Consider the following 21,247-nt stretch of genomic DNA (forward strand, 5'->3'; position numbering starts at 1 on the left):
GATACAAGAGGTATAACTAGTTATAAGTTTCCGCATCATAACTAGTGCATCCTTTTGTATAGATCTTGTAAAGCCAAACACAAGAGGTTATCAATTTTAATTATCATTTTTATTTTCAATATTTGTTTCGATTTCATGTTTCAATAATGTGTTTCTATTGAGGTCTCTATTGTTAAACCTAGTTTACTGTGAGAAGTTTAAATATCTGATTTATTTGAAAGACTTTGTCTAAGTAGTGGTGGATGATCCCATACCCAAGAAGGCCTAGTGTCTCACCACGTTTGACCTAGAAGCTGATCCTTGAAATAGATATTTGATCAACTTCTGTAATATGATTTAACTTAGGAAGATCACATCGGTTGAACTTGCAGTAAGAATATTAAGTTTCGTTCCCAATTCAAGTTTAACTTCTAAAGGAAAAATTTGGATTAATAATGTTAAGCATCATTTGCAATCCAAATTTAACTTTAGCAGAACACATGGGTAGTTAGGATAGTTCTATGCTTGTACAAATTTTTGTACAGGGGAGCTAGGACGGTATTCCAAGTAGCAACCAACAGTTAAACCCCTATCTCCATCGACAGTTGAGCGGCGACCTTAAACCCACGACTTCATCAAATCGTCGAGCAACGACGTTAAACCCCTATCTCCATCGATGGTCGAGCGGCGACCATAAATCCAAGAGGAGATAAATCGTAGATAGACGATGACTATAGTCGAACGGGAAGACATGCAAACAAACATGACATTTTTAAGAGAAAGCCTGTCGAGCGGGAAGATAACTTCATTAATCAAAAGGAAATATCGTCGATCGACGTACATATGAGGAGACTTCAAAAAAGAACTTTTACAAGATAGATGCTCAGCCTCACTCTATATAATCATAAACATCGTCAGACATTGAGTCATTTAGTTTGCTACGACTAATGATGTTGTCCGTCGTCTCGGGAGGAAGATGGTCATCCGCCTTAAGCTGCTAGAGTGCCCCGTCAATGGCCAGCTTGAAGACACAGACGATCCGCTGGACAACCTTGTCGGTAAACTGGTCCAAGTGAAGGTACGCCTGCTTCATCGCTTTGAACCTAGTCGGCTTGGCTTCCTGATAGGTCACCAGAGCCGAGCGGGATACCTCCAGAGCGTCCTCAGCCTCCTTAAGCTGCCCCTTCAGAGTAGCTTCTCTAGTTGAGCGGTAATTCCGCTCGATAACCAGGTAATCCTCGACTTCTTTAAGCTTCTGAGATAGCTGCCGAGCCTCCTAGTTCTTCAGCTCTAGATCAGCGATAGCTCATCTCCTCCTTGTCGTGGCCAGCTCGAGCTTTTTCTCATAAGTCTTCACCTGCGACTCGAGCTGGCCCAGCTGGATTGCCTGGTCGGTAGATTTCTTCTACTCGGCCTCAAGAAGCTTCTGGGCCTTCTCTAGATTGACCTTTAACTCGGCGACCAATGACCCCTGGGAGGAAGAGGTGCCACTCGAGATCTTGAGTTTCTTTAGCTCTTCCTCCACAAGAGTGAGTCGTTGGCACATGGCCACGCTCTCCACCCAGTACTGTATATGACAAATGTTAAGCATCAGTCGGAGGTAAATTGTGAATTGTTGATGAAATACGTACCCCGGTGGACATCTGTAGGTGGCTGTTGTCGAGCGCCCCTGGTGACATCATCGTCGCTCTGGCCCTCGCTTCCTCCCAGATACTAGTAAGTGGCCCGCGAATCAGAATCTTATGCTCGGGGATGGTCGGACGAGTGCACTGCTCGAGGTAGTTCTCTGTTGAAAGGTTGAGGGTCGCTGTCACTGATCGCCGACCGCTCGAGTCTAACAAGGTGAAGACCACCGAACCGAAAGGAGCAGCAGCAGACGCGGGATCGATCCTAGACCGCAGTGGTCTCCGTTGGGTTCGGGTCGGCGGTAGAGAGGTGACCGGTTGGGCAACAAGAGCCTCCGGGGGTAGCTTGGGCAATGATGGGGTCTGGTCAGATGAAGTAGCCTCCGTCGTGGCCGGAAGGGTTGTAGGAGAAGAGGTGCCTGTTGGTGCAACCTTAGGTCAAGGTTGACCTGGTTGACCAGACTCGAGTTGACTTGACTCGAGTTGTGTTTTGATGTTTGACGAGTTATGTTTGACAATGTTTGACGTGAACAGAAAAGTTGTACCTTGATGTTTTACAAGGATACAAGCTTGGGAGATTGTGGGTGCAACTCGTGGTCAAGGTTGACCTGGTTGACCCGAGGTGAGTTGACCTGACTCGGAAAAGTCCAAGCAGGGAGTTTGGCATGGTGAAAAGTCCAAGCAGGGAGCTTGGCACGGGAAAAGTCCAAGTATGGAGACTTGGCACGGAGAAGTCCAAGTATGGAAGCTTGGCACATGGGAAGTCGGAGAGGGCTCGGTAGCTCGTTCTCCGGACTGTGGTAAGAGAGGGCTCGGGAGCTCGTTCTCTGGACCGAATGGAAGTCGGAGAGGGCTCGGTGGCTCGTTCTCAGGACCATGGAGAGGGCTCGGTGGCTCGTTCTCCGACCGGATGTGGAAAGTCCCGGTGAGTGAAGCCGGTGGTTGTGAAAACCCTAGTGAGTGAAGCTAGGTGAAAGTCCGGTGAGTGAATCCAGGCGGTGGGAAAGTCTGGTGAGTGAAGCCGGGCGGTTGGAAAGTCCTGGTGAGTGAAGCGGGCAGTTGGAAAATCTGGTGAGTGAAGCCGGTGAAAACCCTAGTGAGTGAAGCTAGGTGAAAGTCACGGTGAGTGAAGCCGGGTGAGAAAGTCTGGTGAGTGAAGCCAGGCGGTTGGAAAGTCTGGTGAGTGGCCAGGCGATTGGAAATCTGGTGAGTGAAGCCGGTGAAAATCCTAGTGAGTGAAGCTAGGTGAAAGTCACGGTGAGTGAAGCCGGGCAAGGGAAAATTCAGATGGATCAAGGGTGATCGGACATCTGGTGTTGAGAAGGTCAAGGTAGTGACCGGATACTTGACACGAAGAGAAAAGTCCAAGTGGGTCAAAGGGATTGACCGGACACTTGGTGGGGAGTCTTAGCAGGTCAAGGGAGTGACCGGATGCTAAGCATGATGTACCAAGAGGTCAAGGTTGACCGGATATTGGTTTGGACTTGGTTTGGGCAAAAACCAAGACCTGGATCGGTCTGGAGACCGATCAGAAAGCAATCAATGTGCCTCTGTGAGCTTACTGATCGGTCTAGGGACCGATCAGAAGGAAGCCTGATCGGTCCCCGGGACCGATCAGGGTACGCACAGAGAGTTGGGCAACTCTCTGTGAAAGCTTTCTGATCGGTCTGGGGACCGATCAGCATAGAGCCTGATCGGTCCCCACGACCGATCAGATCAGCCCCAGACCGATCAGGGTGATGCCTGATCGGTCTGGCCCTAGCCGTTGGCTCACAACGGCTAGTCTTCTGTTCTTCGCAGGTGCAGTGCAGGTTGAGTGCAGGTTATAAAAGGAGTTCAAGGGCTTCTACTAGCCTCTCTTCTTCTTCCTACTCCTGACTGTGATCGAGCTTTGCTGAGCTCCGAAGCTTCGGGTGAGCTTCTTTGACTGAGTTGCTTGTTGGCATTCGTCCGTGAAGTTGGTGCTTCATCCGGGACTTCAGTTGACGAGAAGGCAAGCGAGTATTTGTACATTCATTGTGTATTTTGTTCTTGCTCTTCTTTGTATTTCCATATTGTTGTTGCAAGCTATTGCGGCGAGGTTTCTCCACCCACAAGGAGTATTTAGTAGCCGATTTTCCGGGGACTCATCCACCGACGGATTGATAGGGCTCGTCCACCTTACGGACACGCCGAGGAGTAGGAGTATCACCTCCGAACCTCGTTACATCGTCGAGTTCGAGTTTGATGTTTGATCTTTCCTTTTTGCGTTTCTATTTAGTTATTTCCGCTGCGCTAACCCTAATCGTAGGAAGAAACGCGAAGAATTTGAGGTAAGCTATTCACACCCCCCCTCTCTAGCCGCGACCATCGATCCTAACAAGTGGTATCAGAGCCAGGTCTCTCTTCGTTGGATCAACACCCGGGGGAGCACGAGCTAGAGAATGAATCTATTTGGAGAAGATGTCACGATTCCACCCTTCTACGATCGCGACGACTTCGCGTTTTGGAATGTAATAATGAAGTACTTTCTTATGACTAACCTTGAAAATTAGAGTTGTGTTCAATTAGGGTTCAAGCCTCCGATGGACAAGAAAGGAGAAACCCTAGAGAAGAAGGAGTGGACCGAGGAACAAGTCCACCAATCCCTAGTAACGATGAGGTATTGAAAATTTTTGAATTTTCTTTACCTAATGATGTTTTGTGTAGGATAGGTGGATATAACGATGCCAAGGAGTTGTGGAACAACTTGGCTAAGCTCCATGAGGGGAACTCCAATTCAAGCCATGAAGAGGAGTCAAGTGAGCCAAGGAGTTCACATCATGGAGGGATGGATTTAGAAGTTTAGGGCTACTCAACATCTAAAGAAGAAGAAGAGGAGAGTTCCTCTTCAAGTTCGGAGCAAGGAGAAGAAGCTTCTACCTCTGGAAGGGATGAAAGAGAGAGCTTACATCCCACCTCAACCCTAGGTAACTCAAGCAATTTAAGTTCTAGTAAATTACATATATTATGCTTTGAGTGTAGGGAATTTGGGCATTACAAGAGTAAATGTCCAAAGAGGGTTAGGAAGACTCCACCGGCGCCAAAGATCAAGGAAGCCGGAGTCCCGATACGCAAGAGCAAGGAGCACGTGGTGTGCTTCCAATGCAAGCGAAGGGAACATTATCGGAGCCAATGTCCGAGGGGGAGGCAACCTCACAAGGACAAGAAGACGAGCACATCGATAGGGGGAGCTAAGGCAAACCTTAAGGTAATCTCTAAAGCACATTATTGTAATAATAATAAGACACATGCTAGTAGCCTTATTGCTATTGTTAATAATGGTAAGCATGATAACATTAGAAATCGATACACATGCTTAGGTGCCAAACATGTGAGCCTAGATAAGGATAACACTAGGAAAGCCAACCCTAGGATTAATTCATCTAAGGTTAAGGAAAATCTAGGTAGAAACCCCAAAACAACTAGACACATGCCTAGGAATACCTCAAAGAAAAATGAAAAATTAAAAATTGAGGTATTAGAGAAGGAGAATCAAGTCTTGAGGTCAAGACTTGATACTTTGGAAAAGGCTCTTAAGAACTTGGAGAAGTTATCTCTAGGGTTTAAGGGTCAAAAACCAATGTCCAAGGACAAGAAAGGTTTGGGTCACAAACCTAAGTCCCAAGTGGTCAAGCCCACTTATCATAATGTTCCATTCGATTATGGAATAAAATCTAGGGCTAGGAAGACCATCACCAAGGTCACAAGGGGAGTCACCCCTAGAGTGGATCTTGATGAGTCCCAAATGACCAAGGCTTTAAAGCCTAGGAGGGTCATTAGGAGGGTTGCTAGGGAAGTCATCCCTAGTGAATATTTAGTGAACCCAATGAGCTCCAATAGGTATTGGGTTCCTAAGAGCGGGATTCCATCACGCTAGATGGTTTAGGGTGTGCCAACTTTACTTGAATAGGTAGTTAACCTAATCATGGCAAAAGGTGGCACTTTAGGAATTCTCAAGGTGTAATCAAGCCTTGGAAATGAAATGGAAAAGTATTCCTAAGGTGTTTAGGATGTGCCAATCACAATTGAAGAGTTTTCTAGGGTCAATCTAATTAGCACATAGTGATCTAAAAATCCTTAGTATATGATTTTAGGTCTAATACACTTAGGAATATGGATTTTATGGCAAAATGATCAAAAATGGCAACTAAGGCTAGAGTTAGGTATTTTCTATACCTTTACGTGTTATTGCTTGCCATATGCCATGTCATGACATCATACTTAATTTATCATCATTTGAAATGCCATGATAATGCTTAAGTTATTTATATGTCATGCTCTAGTTAAGTTTCACACTTTATGCCATGACATCATGACATTGTCACATGTCTTCATTTATGATACTATTTTATGTCATGTCATCATCTCTTGCATGTATAATCAATTAAATTGATTTAAGGACAAAAACACAACTTGATATGGAGATCAAATTATAGTTTAGAAAACGCATGAGAATCTAGTTTAAGATAACCTAGACCCATATCTCACATCAAAATTGACTTGAATGTGTTTGATACACCTTAGATGCGTGTGAGATATTAGGATGATGAGTTAGGATCAAGGTGCATAGTTCTTGTACCTAGATGAGCCTAATTCTAAATTGGGGATCATAGGGAAAGCTTGTGTACAAGTCATGTACATTTAGCCCTAAGATTGTGGTCCCAAATTAAAGAGTTTAAAATCATTTCAAAATTAATTTGAAAAACCTTGATAAAGCTTTTCTAGTGATAGCATTCATCATTGAGCAAAGTGATACAAAGATGAGTTAACTTTGAGCTATTTCAAAGACTTTTGAACTTTGTATCAAGATTTGAAAATGGAACTTATTTTCATAGAAAACTATTTTTCCATGATAGTATATGTTATGAGGAGTGTATCCTCAAAATTTTACAATTTTTAGAATTTTCTGTGATTTTCTAGAGGTTTCTGAATTTCGGGAGAAGAAAAATTCAGAAAACAGAAATCAGAGGTCATGGACCGATCAGGAGGTTCCCTGATCGGTCCAGGTCTGTGTGGATCGGTCACTGGACCAATCCAGAGGGAGCCTGATCGGTCTGGTGACCGATCAGGGCGTGCCAAGTTGCTGAATTTCAACTGTTGACTGAAATTTCAGCTACGGAAGTTGGTGGTTTAGAGTTATAAAGGTTTGAAACTCACCAAGACATTGTTGGTGCAATGGTCAAGGTGGAGTTGACCTTTAGGGGGAATTTTACCTATTAGTCAAGGGGAGTTGACGGGGGAGTTTTTACTCCTAAAGACTTGAGTGATATGAGATTATCACTAAGTTAATTGTTGACCTTAGTATCAAGGGGGAAATTAAGGGTTTCAATGAAAGGTATGAGACTTTCATTAGGAAGAAACTCTTGACCTTGATTCACTCTTTTTTATGTGTGTCAAAAAGGGAGAGAGTAGAAAGGAGAATGGAGAATGTCTAGAGAATGTTCAGGGAAGAACATTGGAAAACCTAAGTTAGGTTATCGGGTTAACCTAACTTGATTATGAGTTTGATTATGAGTTTTGTCAAACATCAAAAAGGGGGAGATTGTTGGTGCAACCTTAGGTCAAGGTTGACCTGGTTGACCAGACTCGAGTTGACTTGACTCGAGTTGTGTTTTGATGTTTGACGAGTTATGTTTGACAATGTTTGACGTGAACAGAAAAGTTGTACCTTGATGTTTTACAAGGATACAAGCTTGGGAGATTGTGGGTGCAACTCGTGGTCAAGGTTGACCTGGTTGACCCGAGGTGAGTTAACCTGACTCGGAAAAGTCCAAGCAGGGAGTTTGGCATGGTGAAAAGTCCAAGCAGGGAGCTTGGCACGGGAAAAGTCCAAGTATGGAGACTTGGCACGGAGAAGTCCAAGTATGGAAGCTTGGCACATGGGAAGTCGGAGAGGGCTCGGTAGCTCGTTCTCCGGACTGTGGTCAGAGAGGGCTCGGGAGCTCGTTCTCTGGACCGAATGGAAGTCGGAGAGGGCTCGGTAGCTCGTTCTCCGAACTGTGGTCAGAGAGGGCTCGGTAGCTCGTTCTCTGGACTGGATGTGGAAAGTCCTGGTGAGTGAAGCCAGGCAGTTGTGAAAACCCTAGTGAGTGAAGTTAGGTGAAAGTCCTGGTGAGTGAAGCCAGGCAGTGGGAAAGTCCTGGTGAGTGAAGTCAGGCAGTTGGAAAGTCCTGGTGAGTGAAGCCGGGCAGATTGGAAATCCTGGTGAGTGAAGCCAGGTGAAAACCCTAGTGAGTGAAGCTAGGTGAAAGTCCTGGTGAGTGAAGCCAGGCAGTGGGAAAGTCCTGGTGAGTGAAGCCAGGCAGTTGGAAAGTCCTGGTGAGTGAAGTCGGGCAGATTGGAAATCCTGGTGAGTGAAGCCAGGTGAAAATCCTAGTGAGTGAAGCTAGGTGAAAGTCCTGGTGAGTGAAGCCGGGCAAGGGAAAATCCAGATGGATCAAGGGTGATCGGACATCTGGTGTTGAGAAGGTCAAGTAGGTCAAGGGAGTGATCGGATACTTGACACGAAGAGAAAAGTCCAAGTGGGTCAAAGGGATTGACCGGACACTTGGTGGGGAGTCTTAGCAGGTCAAGGGAGTGACCGGATGCTAAGCATGATGTACCAAGAGGTCAAGGTTGATCGGATATTGGTTTGGACTTGGTTTGGGCAAAAACCAAGACCTGGATTGGTCTGGAGACCGATCAGAAAGCGATCAGTGTGCCTCTGTGAGCTTACTGATCGGTCTGGGGACCGATCAGGGTACGCACAGAGAGTTGGGCAACTCTCTGTGAAAGCTTTCTGATCGGTCTGGGGACCGATCAGCATAGAGCCTGATCGGTCCCCACGACCGATCAGATCAGCCCCAGACCGATCAGGGTGATGCCTGATCGGTCTGGCCCTAGCCGTTGGCTCACAACGGCTAGTCTTCTGTCTTCTGTTCTTCACAGGTGCAGTGCAGGTTGAGTGCAGGTTATAAAAGGAGTTCAAGGGCTTCTACTAGCCTCTCTTCTTCTTCCTACTCCTGACTGTGATCGAGCTTTGCTGAGCTCCGAAGCTTCGGGTGAGCTTCTTTGACTGAGTTGCTTGTTGGCATTCGTCCGTGAAGTTGGTGCTTCATCCGGGACTTCAGTCGACGAGAAGGCAAGCGAGTATTTGTATATTCATTGTGTATTTTGTTCTTGCTCTTCTTTGTATTTCCATATTGCTGTTGCAAGCTATTGTGGCGAGGTTTCTCCACCCACAAGGAGTATTTATTAGCCGGTTTTCCGGGGACTCATCCACCGACGGATTGATAGGGCTCGTCCACCTTACGGACACGCCGAGGAGTAGGAGTATCACCTCCGAACCTCGTTACATCGTCGAGTTCGAGTTTGAGGTTTGATCTTTCCTTTTTGCGTTTCTATTTAGTTATTTCCGCTGCGCTAACCCTAATCGTAGGAAGAAACGCGAAGAATTTGAGGTCGGCTATTCACACCCCCCCCCTCTCTAGCCGCGACCATCGATCCTAACAGTGCCGACCCTTTTGATGACCCCCACGACCGAGGTGGCAGAACGGGATGGATTGTCCGTACGACGCCTCTTGCGCCTAAGGAGGGGCACTCCATCGGAAGACTCGGAGCCTCCGGTCTGATCGGCAGGCTGTGCTTCGGGGGTTGGGAGCGGATCACCAACCACTTCAATGCTGGTCGTCTAGTCGGCGGTGCCCTCACCCACAGCGGGCGTCTCTCCGCTCCCAACAACCGTGCCCTCCTGGGAGCCGACCAGCGCTAAGCCGAGGCTTGCTAACTCCTTAGCTGCGACCGCCTCAACCTCGACATCCTTCAACTTGCTGAAGCTGGCCACCCGTGCTCGCATCATGATTTAGGCTGCAAGAGGAAAAGAGAAAATCAATTAGACCCAAAGGAGAGAACCAAGAAGTTTCTTACCTAAGCCGTGCGAGAGTCGATATCAGATCGGACTCAGATCGAAGATATACATGACGCCTTCCAATAGCAACTTATGAATGTCAAACTTCTAGCCGGCCAACATTGTCGCTGCGTGAAGGTAGTCCGGCTGACTCTTGTACTTCTTTAGATTGGGCTGAGGAGGCAGGCCGACCTGCCAGCGCGTTCGGTAGCAAGGTCGTACGGGAAGACGCAGAAAGAAAAAATACTCCTTCCAATGCTTGTTGGAAGAAGACATCTTGTCGAAAAAGACTAGCCCGACTCGCGATTGAAAAAGGAAAGTCCCCAGCTCGGATTGCTTGGAGTAGTAAAAATAGTGGAAGTCACGTGGGGTCAGGGGAATGCCGTCCAGCCAAAACAAAATTATCATGCCGCACAGCAGGTGGAAAGAGTTTGGTACAAGTTATGGAAGGGGGACACGGAAATAGTTGCAAACTTCAATGATGAACGGGTGGATCGGGAATCGAAGCCGGCCACAAATTGGTCTCGGAAAAGATAAATAGTGTCGGTTGGCGGGTTATTTGGCCGATCGGACGGGGAGGCCAGGATTATGTCATGGTCAGAAGGGATCTCAAAGACATTCCTAAGGCTCTCGGCATCGGCCGCGTCAAATCTGGTCTCCATGGTATTGTACCAGAGACCAGAAGCAGGGTCAGACTGTCGAGAAGAGCTAGCCATGGTCGGAAAACAATAACAAGAGTTCGATAGAAGTAAAGATGGATAGAAAATGTGATGAACATGAGAAAGAGATGAAGATCCGAGAGAACTACAAGAAGATCGAAGAGAGCCTACAGAGAGCGGAAAATGTTGCCGCAGGAGAAGGTGGTAAGTCGCCGGAGCAGCTGATTGCACAGGAATCGCCTGAGCAACGGATTGCACAGGGATCGCTGGAACACTTATCGCAGATCACAGAGGTAAAGGAGAGGGCAGCGCTGCGACGTTATAAGCCCTCGGCTCGACCGAGCAGAGCCGTCGGATCTAGGGCGTGAACTCCAAGATGCAGATCCAGTTGTAGAATTCAAACCGCCAAGCATCACATCAGAGTCTGTTACCTCGGGCAGGCAGTGACTGTGGCAATGACACATGGCATTCCCCCATTGGTGCACATTTAATGAGCGCGCGCTCGGCCTTAACGGGGTGATCTACACGAATTCCGAAGAGATCCTGGTGACATCAGCATTGACCGCACGCGTACGAGGACATTGGAGGAGAAAGCCCAAGTGTAAATGCTTGGAGCACCGATCGACTACAGGGGTCGGTCTCAGGGTCGACCGGCACTCTGTGATGAACCACTCGGAGTTCTACCAATATGATGGTCGATCAGTCAATCGGTCTCCATACTTCTTTTTGTCCAGTCAGTCGAATTTGCAGCCTCCTTCGACTATACTTGAGGGGGAGGCATGTGATCCGGTGGTAAGGGCCCACCCCTCAGAGGCATGACCACGGTGGAAGTCAAAGTCTAGGTGGTCAATGTCCCTGTGTCGCTGGCTGGTTGGACAACTCACTCGCTCGACCGGGACAAAGAAGTACTGATCAGATATCACTACAACTCGGCTAGGCACCGAGCTTTCGACGCTCAAAATAGAGACATACGTCAAGCGGCCAGCTTGCTCGGACTTACATCAAACCTTGGAATCGGTGAAAAAGGATCACAGCATGACAACAGAGCTCAGACAATGGAAGGTTGGCCGAGCGGTCACTCCGCTCGGCCAAAGGGCTAGACCACCCGAATGACTAAAGGTTGGCCGAGCGACCATCCTGCTCGACCCACTAACCGACAAAAGGTGGATCAGCCAATATCCTCATGAGAACTTGCGCCACCGATAGACGGCGTGGTTGGCGTCGTGGATAGGCAGAGGATCGTATGGCGAAAACTTCCACTGTCATGTCAGGGATATGCTTGGGTCATTGAGGTATGGTGTCAGGGATGCTTTCCTAACATGTCTTTTTAGGGGAAGCTTTGAAAAGCGTGCACGCACTTCCCTGGAGCCCTATATAAAGGGTTCCAAGCTTCGACGGAGGGAGGCATAATCTTTACTGTAGCTACTGTTACTCTGCTACTTTATTTCCTCGCTTCTTCTACATCACCGATTACTGACTTGAGCGTCGGAGGGCCATCGCCAGGGAACCCCTCCCTGGCTCGGCATAACGTTGCTGTGATTGCAGGTCTCTCTGACTCGGAGTCCATCAACAGTCAACAGGAGCGCCACACCCCCCAACATCCATCGCCTTGACTCTTAGACATAATCAGAGTTCTTTTGTGAGGTGCAAGGGAGGAGAGAGGTTAAAGTGTGCCTGGGTTTTACCCTGAAGATTATTTTAATTTTTTATGCATAAATGTTCACCCGATCAACTCAAAATCCTAATTAAATCAAATTTCACTAATATCCAGAGGGCCTTTCGATCGATTAATCTAGTAGATTATAATTTATGGTTCTGCCACTAGTGAGGTGCATGTGCCCCTTGGGCTTCTATCCATGAGGTGCATCTCTTTAGTTTCTCCACCTATATAAGATAAGGGGAGGGCGACTCTTTCTAGAATATGATATCATTTACTTTTACTCTAGTTTTGTCACGCCCCAGAGGAGTCTCTGTCAGACAAAAATCCGGCAACATCTCCCCTGTACCGATGACAATATGAAGTAATAAATACATACACACCACATATAACATAATACAACAATCCACATGGTTGGATATAAGCACAACCACACAGTTAATAATAGCCCACACGGCTGGAAACATGCACAGCGAAAAACACAAAATAATACGAACGTAAGACCAACAACGACACTAACAAAAATACCTGCAATCACCATACTTGACTCCAAAATTCACATCGACTTATTGAAAAGCAAAATATACAGAATCAACATACCACCCAAATAATAACAAAACCAAACAGAAAACTATTCTCGAGTGTGATGTGGGACTGGCAGCCGGGACTCTCCAAGCATCCATGACTCATCTACCTGTTACCTAGCGAAAGAAAATCAATTTGCGAGGTGGTGAGTATTGGAACTCAGTGGGTAAAGGTAAGATAATGCATGAACAAAATAAACCAATAGAAAATGCCAAAAGGAATACAGTCTCATAAGAAGAATAGCATATACTAAAAAAAATCATAATAAATGCTCATAACTGAAACCATATCCTAGTCTAGTATTAGAAAGTCAGAAGTAGTACTAATCTGCTACAGTACTGCTCATAACTACAGAGAAAATATGTAAGGTATATAAACTTCTAATAAGTACCAAGGAGTAAACACCTACAACAAGGGCATATCTCGACATAATCAAGCATAATAACATAAGTGAGCAACAGCCACATAACCTAATACCAGCAGCAGAAGCAAGCAACAACAGCATAGGCTAGTAACAGCAGTAAAAGTAGCAACAGCAGCATCAGCAGATATAATGATAACAACGTATGCACGGATGGTCACCCCGCCTACCTCTCTGCACCATGACCCCTGTATGGTCGAGAGGTCGGATCGATGACAACTGTACCACCCAAAGGCTGCCACTACTCTCGAGTGATTGGATAGACAGGTGCTGAATAGCTAACTAGCTACACAGTGAAAGGGGTCCCTGCTGTTTGTAACTCCAGCTACCACTACCCACGCGTGGCCGAGTGCGTCATGATAGGACAAGCGACATCAACTCTAGCTACCACTCTATCGAGTGGCCGAGGATGCGACCCTGGTCAACGACTCTCTCGACCGCAAGGGAGAATTGGTCGTTGATATGCATGCCATGATATTATGCACCAAATGCAACAGTCATCATACAAATATAAGCAGAAAATTAGGTATGCTACATGAAGCCAGCATGCTCAATATAGTACATAAATAAACAACAGTCAAAACATACAAACATGGTATCTAGTACCTGCTACTTATCATGGACAACAACAAGAGACTGTATAGATATGGAAACGAATTTCTCAAAGATCACGTGGAAGTATCAAGCGTAGGAAAATAAGAGTGGAGTCAAGGTAAAAACAGTTCCTTATCCAAAATAGTCCATGCACCAAGGTCAAAGTACTAAAAGAAGTAAAGCAAGAAGTACCCACCTTTAATATGTAGCTTGAACAAAACAATCCTCGCGTCGGAGTGCTCGTCTTGAAATAACGCCCTGCAAATCACGTGATGTATAAATTTAGCTAATTTTATAAACAACAACTAGTTAAACCCAAGCCCAACTTAATTAGGAGATACCCTAATCGAAATGACACTACAAGAAAAAAGCTAAACAACAACGCTTTTTTGGCGTTGTCGTATGTACTTAAAAAGTGATGTTGTAGATGGTGTTGTAGAAAGTCATATCAAAGACAACGCTTTAAAAGCGTTGTGGTTGGTCACAAAGACAACGCTTTTTAAGCGTTGTCTTTTCGTTCTTAAAAAGCGTTGTTATAGATGCTGTTGTAAAAATGCACATATCAAAGACAACGCTTTAAAAGCGTTGTGGTTGGTCACAAAGACAACGCTTTTTAAGCGTTGTCTATTCGTTCTTAAAAAGCGTTGTTAAAGATGCTGTTGTAAAAATGCCCATATCAAAGACAACGCTTTAAAAGCGTTGTGGTTGGTCTCAAAGACATTATTTTTTAAGCGTTGTCTTTTATTACTTAAAAACGTTGTCTTTTTAAATTTATAAAAAATAGTGTTTTTCTTAATTAAATAGCAAAAATTATAAAAAATACTCAAAATTTACATATAATTGAATATCCACAACCACAATCATTTTTATAAGAAGACTATTTAACAAATAAATAAAATTTTATATTATACAAACAAAATGTATACATATTGATCCACAAATTAAATTTGTATCATACAAGTTATCCTTAACTTCATGACAATAATTTTTCAAACACACAAGTTTTACAAAACCTCATCATTGACTAACCCCTGTTGTTGGTGTCCATCGCATGGAATTGCTTCTTTAAGTCCAGCAATCTCTTCTTCTGAAAGGCTTTCAGCTATCACTCTTAGAGCCATCTTCTTCAACTTGTCATCAGCACACCTGGGGTTGTAGGCAATCAAGAAATTTTGTATGAAAACTTTCATACATGTAAATCTCGTACTAAATAATATGTCAATGTTATATATACATGTAATTCATACCGTAAGTGTGTTTATATCGTAACTGACAAGTTTTCTTTAGGGCCAACTTCTACTCAAGCTCTTTAAACACTGCATCAAAATAAAAAAATTGGCATTAGTTCTGTGCTAAATGAAAATCATATTTAAAGGAAAAAGCGGGAGTGCTGTAGATGGATATATTAACCAAGCATATTAATGTTTGACCTGTCTTTACAAGTTCTAAGCATATATATTAACCAAGCGAGAGTGCTAGCTGTAGACTCCGAACCAAGTAAAAATAAACTATGTTAGCAATTGTTTTTACTTAACTTATATTCTGCTGCATTTTACTCAATTGTTTTTAAACGAACGTGAAAAAGCAACGAGTGCTATTGACATTAATTTTGAACTAGAATTAATTTTGAACTAGAATTTCTGTAATAGAATCTAACTTAAGTTATACCATGAGATTGACAATTATTTACACAATTGAGCTGAAGCAAGGTAAAAGTTCAACTTGACATGACACATTCACAGTCCCAAAATCGAGGACGACATTCTATTCCCTTCCAACACCCATGCGTCATGGAAATATATATATTAACAAACTGTAGACATTATCCTACTATCAAATTCTCAGAAGTCAGAAGTTGGCAATGGAAATGTGAATGCAGTTCAATTTATGAATAGCTAATGATCAACTAAGTTGATTTTGGTTAGCTTTCCAGCGAGAGCTTGAATAAGAAATCGCATGCAGTGTACAAGATTCTTAGTTCACGAAATTCCATAAAAACGGGTTAATTATAACAACATTAACTACCCATATTAAAAGATATATTGCATCTTTCAAAATAGGTTCACAAGAAACAAATCATCTAAAGAGGTCAATGCATGAAAACAAAATTCAAACAGCACACACCTAAGTTCGCTAACCATTGAACCAAGTGTACAATAAGCAAGTGGATTACATTTGTTATTTCAATTTTTATTCAAAAATACGATAATGATGAATAAGGAGAAATGAATGAAGTGCTGATAAAGATTTACAACTAGGCTTTTTTACCAAAAAAAAACTTTTAATTAAATGGATTTGCCTCGTACAGTAAAAAAAATCTTATTAAAAGGTTTTTCAAAAATAATCTTAACCATGGTAAATTACATTCACAATAACTTTCTAAATAATGAAAGTATGATACCTGATCCTCAAGGAATAATCTTGGCGGAGTACACCATGCACCGCGATGGAATTGATTGAAAGAACTGGTGCTGCTTAGTCCAGTAAAAGAGCTCACTTGGGACATTTGCGGACTTTGCTGCCCACCAACAGCAAGTTGCTCCTGCTCCTGATCTTGCTCCCTCAAAGCAATAATGTAATCATAGGTGCTGATTCCCTGTAAGCGCATCCATGTAGAGTAGCATGAGCTAGTTAAAGTGTCAATTTTCTCCAGAATTGATGAATAAACAACACCATATCGTTCAAATTCTACTATTTGTTTTCCACTATGGAAAATCTATCAGTTAAATAACAAGCTGTAATAGTTCAGTTGGATAATAAGTTTCAGTAATGCTCAGTGTATGGATGAATGCAAAGAATTTGAAAATATAAAAGATATATTCCTTGAAATAGAGATATTTGACCGGATACATAGGTTTGTTTTATATAAATGTAGGAGCTGTGTAACTGGTAGTGTTTGCTGTGTCACAAGTAGAAATATGAAAGTAGTGTACCTTTTTTATTAAAAGAATATGGAAGAAGAAAAGTTGTGCAACTGGAAGAGTAGCAACCATGGCTAATAAAGTGCACACAGCCTGCATTATAGAGACATTATCAAATTAGTATCAGAACCTTGAAAAATCCTCATTATGATGTGTGATTTTCATTCATTTTCTCTTCTGAGTACTCACCACCACAATGATAAAGGGTGCCAAGGAAAAGCTACTACCCAGCTTTGAAACAATTTCAGCAGAAAATCTCCTTCTCTCAACAAAACACAGTATCAGCACAAGCATCCCAACAGCCCACTGCAGAATAAGCTGGCCCAAGGTGCACAAAGCATGGAGACCAATCAATAGTCAATCAGAATGAAAAGGACCTGACATAAAATGCATTCTATGTATCAGGTCCTTCACGTACTAAGAAAATAGTATCTTCTAAGTTGATGCACACAGATGATAAATCTACACTAAGAAAATAGTGTCAATCACTATGCATGATTAATGAATACAACTATTGGAATGGTAGGAAATATTTGTGCTTACCAAGAGAAGAGCAAACACCATGAGGATGAAGAACCTTTTGTAATTTTTTCTTCCTATGCAGTTATTGATCCACTACAAGGAAAGATGAATACTGCATATTACTACAAGATAACAAAACATATAAGGTTGTGAATGGAGAAAACCCTCACCCTGCAATGATGATCAAAGCCATCAACGCATTTGTCACAGACTCTACAATGCTTACTATATTTTAGAACCTGCAATACAAACAGATAGAAATCATTAGAGAAAAACCAAGTTAATATAAAGCACATAAGAACTTTATTTTCTTGAAAAGATTGTGTGGCTCATCGTAAATGAGATCTCTATCACCTTTCTCCCTAATAACCAATATTCTGAATTATCCATCTTTTATGGTTATGCATTTGTCCAAAGGCCATCTGATCAAGCAATCAAAAAAAGTAAATTACTCATCTTACTGTCCTATTCTTTTTAAGACATCCTACCACACCACATGAGAAGCACCCACATTGTTTTGGTTAGCCTAGAAATTTGCAACTTATCACCTCGAATCCCAACGGTGGCATCACTCTGAATTATTGCACAACTTCTCCATCCATAGCAATCCAAACACCAGAACACGAAATGGCGAAGAAATATTACCTTAGTTAAGATGGAAGATTAAAAGTATTGATCAGGAAGAGACCAACAACTTTAGAAGCCTCGAAGTTTTAAATTTTGTCCATGCTGGTTGGCACAGGGAAAAAAAATTCATTCCATCTGCCAACTGGCACACGAAAAAGAACAAAACTACTGGTATGCTCCTATGAACTGCACCACCGCTTGCCGCCTTTAACACCTCATGTGTTCCTCTTTGTCGGTTGAAACCTACTATGTCACCTCATTGCCAATTGAAACCCACTGCATCCCCTCACGAGCAGTCTTCTGAACAGCCACCCACCGGATGAGGCCAATAGCTTTGAATGCCTTAAACACATCAAGCAAGGAATATAGAACAATCTGCTTGAACACTAATACTTTGGTTCATGTTCAAGCAAGAGGATAACAATCTCATCGACAGTTAGTATTTCCTTTTAATATAGAACACTAAAAAGAAGGAATATCAATGATGAAACAAACCTGAAAATGCGAGCTACTGAGGCAGCGAGCAATCTGCTTGAACAAGGTAATCATGCAGCGTTGGAACTCTGTCGTGAGCATCAAAGACCAAATATTACCAAATATTAAGATCACTGACAAACCAAATAATACCTTATTTTTAACAGCTATCTAGAGGATCTGGCTTTTTGACTTGAAGCTGGTTCAAAGAAGACAAATCAAATATACAAATACTAAGATGAAAGCATAATGAAGTAGTTAACTTTTTCTACTTTACCTGATTATAAGATCTACAGCTTCTTGCTCAGTATTTTGCTGCACGAGTAATTATTAGAAAAACAAACCCAATAGTGGAACAAAAGCTTGATAAAGAAACTAGATAATTTACACTGATAGAACTTTACAGAATAACATATAATACAGTGCTTTGTACTTGCATATTAATCCAGAAAACATCCTTTCACCTAAGTGACAATTTTTCCAAAACATCATCATTCACAAAACATCATCATTCACTAAAAATTTTCACAAGTTTTTAAACTTCAGTGACAACTTTTCTTTGGGGTCAACTGCTCAAGGTCGATCTGGTAACTATGCACTGCATCAAAAAAATTGGCATTAACTATGATTCCACCAAAAAACCACCATTCCATGAACTTAAATATAAATAGAATTATGGCAACTATCATTCCATACCTATTCATAAATATGATCTTGTATGCACTCCACCAACTCGGACCGAACCTCATCAATTTGTTCACGAGAGTACCCTATTTTTGTGAACTGTGAGCATACACAATTTATGTTAATGGAAAAATAATCAATACTGATCACTTTGCAATTTTAAATAGTTTATGTCAAATAATTTGAGATAAGCTAAATAATGTTACTATTGATTGCAGTGAATCTCTCTCAATAGTCTCAACTTCTTCAATAATTTCTCTCATAAAGCGCATCACAAAAAAACCACATTGTTTCGCATCCGGTTGTTGAGGAGCCTATATATAGTAATTAGAGTCAAATTGTTAATGAAAATTATACACATTACAATATATGTTAAACAAAAGTACACATACCTTAACTACTTCCCACTTAACATTTTTCCTACCTTTCCTTCCCTTGGTTGAATTAAACAATTTTAAGGCCCTTCATACGTTAAGAATATTTGTTAAATAAGATTTTTATTATAATAAATATTTACTAAAAGAAATCTGAACTCACATTTCCATTACGTATTTTGAATCATCATCGCGAATGCGGCAACTTAGGGAATCCAGCAGGTAAATAGCATCCTTGTAAGGTTCAATAACACTAAGATTCCAATGGAAACTAGGCAAATACATAGGATTAGATCATAAAATTGAATAAATTATCGAAAGGAAGCAATTGAAAGTGATGTTTTACTTCTTGCTTACTCGACATTACATGGCACTAACACTAGTTGATCTGTTGATGCACTTGTCAGCTTATCTGCTAAAAGAGTTGCCCTTTGATTCAGGGTTTCAAGCTTAACTGATTTGTCTTGTGCCGTTTTTGCCAGATATGGGAGTTTGTGAGGATTCATAAATCTGAATTTCTTTGTCTTGGTATCTTTCACCATCTTTTTATACAGACACCTATCATTGCAAAGAAAAAAATATTTAGATACTAAATAATAAAATTTAGATACAAAACACTCATAATAAGTTGGAAAAAATAATGATCACTCATAACACTAAGTTATGGCTGATGATAGTAACATCCATACATGAGAACTTACTATGAACAGTCTTGCATATTAAACATACCAGAAATGTATACATGCAAATTCTTTTATTTCTTGAGGACAAGCACATTTAAGATACTTAAAAATATACAAGAAAAAAGATATGAGCAAAGTACTTCCTGTCTAGAAGAACAAATGGCAGAAGGCAAACATTAAGGGCCGGTTGAAAATGAATGAGCTATATTTATGTAAAGTGTACCACATCAATTGATATTAGTAAACCTCTCAATAGAAATGATGAACTATTAACTTAATGAGAATAACATGGTATGAGAAAATTACTAGAAGTTGAATTTTTCAAGAGTAAACTTGTTCACACAACAATATTAGTAAACTTCTTGCAGTTCAAATCAGGGATTTTCTGTCTTGCTAGATATTAGAATTTCCCAGCAAACATAAAGCAATGCAGTAATTTCCCAGCATAAGTAAAGCAATGCAGTTGCAACTGAGAAAATAATATTTAGATACTAAATAATAAAATTTACTAACAAAACAATCATGTGGATTAAAAAATAATGATCACTCATAATAAGTTGGTGAAATTGTAACAATAAACCATAATAAGTTGCTAAAATTGGGAAGCAAACATGTGATGAAAAAGTTGCTGAAATTGCTTAAATAAACTTACTTACCATATGTAGGCAACGATCAAATTTCCTGAAATTGCCTCCAAATGATACAAAGAATTGATGTCCTCAAGGTCAAGAAAAAGTTCACAATCTTCATCAAACACTTCATTATCTAAGCACATTGATATACATTTTCCTCCATCTAGAGCATGCTTACTGTAACAATATAACATATGTAATGATCTTGGGACACTTGTTGACAAAGTAGGTTTTGATTTTTTTCGTTCAAACTTCTTCCTTCTAGGCTTCTAATAATTTCAAATATAAACAAGTTAGATAGCTAGGTTGAATAATAATAAAGTGGCAATATAATTAGAAATATAATAATAAAGTGACAATATAATTAGAAATATAATATCTCATATACCTCATCTTGCTTCACAATCTGCTGTTCAGGCCAAGCCACAACAATTCCTATGGCATCACCAATTACTTCACATTCACTTGGAATTGGATATGGCAAAGGAGCGGATTTGTCCACTGCTTGATCAATGGAGACTCGAATGCAATTCTTGGGAAATGGAATACCATGAAGCATTTTTTCCATGCCATTGAAACAAACAATTGTACCATATGCAGCAATATTTGAGCAAGATTCCAATGTCAATGCAACTGATTGACCCTAAAATATTAAAAAAAAACATGTTGATTATATTTAGTTTATAATGCTATAATAATAATGAATATCACTATAACTTGTATTTTACCTGTAAAACTTCGTCTTTACCCACAATCATACGTCATCTTCTTCAATATTCTTCTGATGAAACTTCACCGAGCAACTGCCTTTGTCATCAATTGAATTGTCCCATGCACCCCTTTTATGCATTAATGCTTCAAGTTTTTGGATGCGTACATCTTGTTCTAAAATTTGCATCTTCGC

The 21,247-nt window shown here is 41.7% G+C and overlaps 1 protein-coding gene across 1 annotated transcript; it reads right to left on the minus strand.

Moving 5' to 3' along the window:
* Positions 1 to 1,384: 1,384 nt before the first annotated feature.
* LOC122026658 (probable protein S-acyltransferase 22) lies at positions 1,385 to 17,180 on the minus strand. Its single transcript, XM_042585388.1, has 6 exons — positions 17,040 to 17,180; positions 16,891 to 16,962; positions 16,537 to 16,665; positions 16,360 to 16,440; positions 15,828 to 16,022; positions 1,385 to 1,546 (listed from the first exon to the last, which is right to left on the minus strand). The coding sequence occupies exons 1-6, from the start codon at positions 17,163 to 17,165 to the stop codon at positions 1,385 to 1,387; spliced, it is 765 nt and encodes a 254-aa protein (XP_042441322.1). The 5' UTR covers positions 17,166 to 17,180.
* Between the last annotated feature and the right edge of the window lie 4,067 nt (positions 17,181 to 21,247).

Source organism: Zingiber officinale, chromosome 10A (genome assembly GCF_018446385.1).
Source record: "Zingiber officinale cultivar Zhangliang chromosome 10A, Zo_v1.1, whole genome shotgun sequence".
Lineage (NCBI taxonomy): Eukaryota > Viridiplantae > Streptophyta > Magnoliopsida > Zingiberales > Zingiberaceae > Zingiber > Zingiber officinale.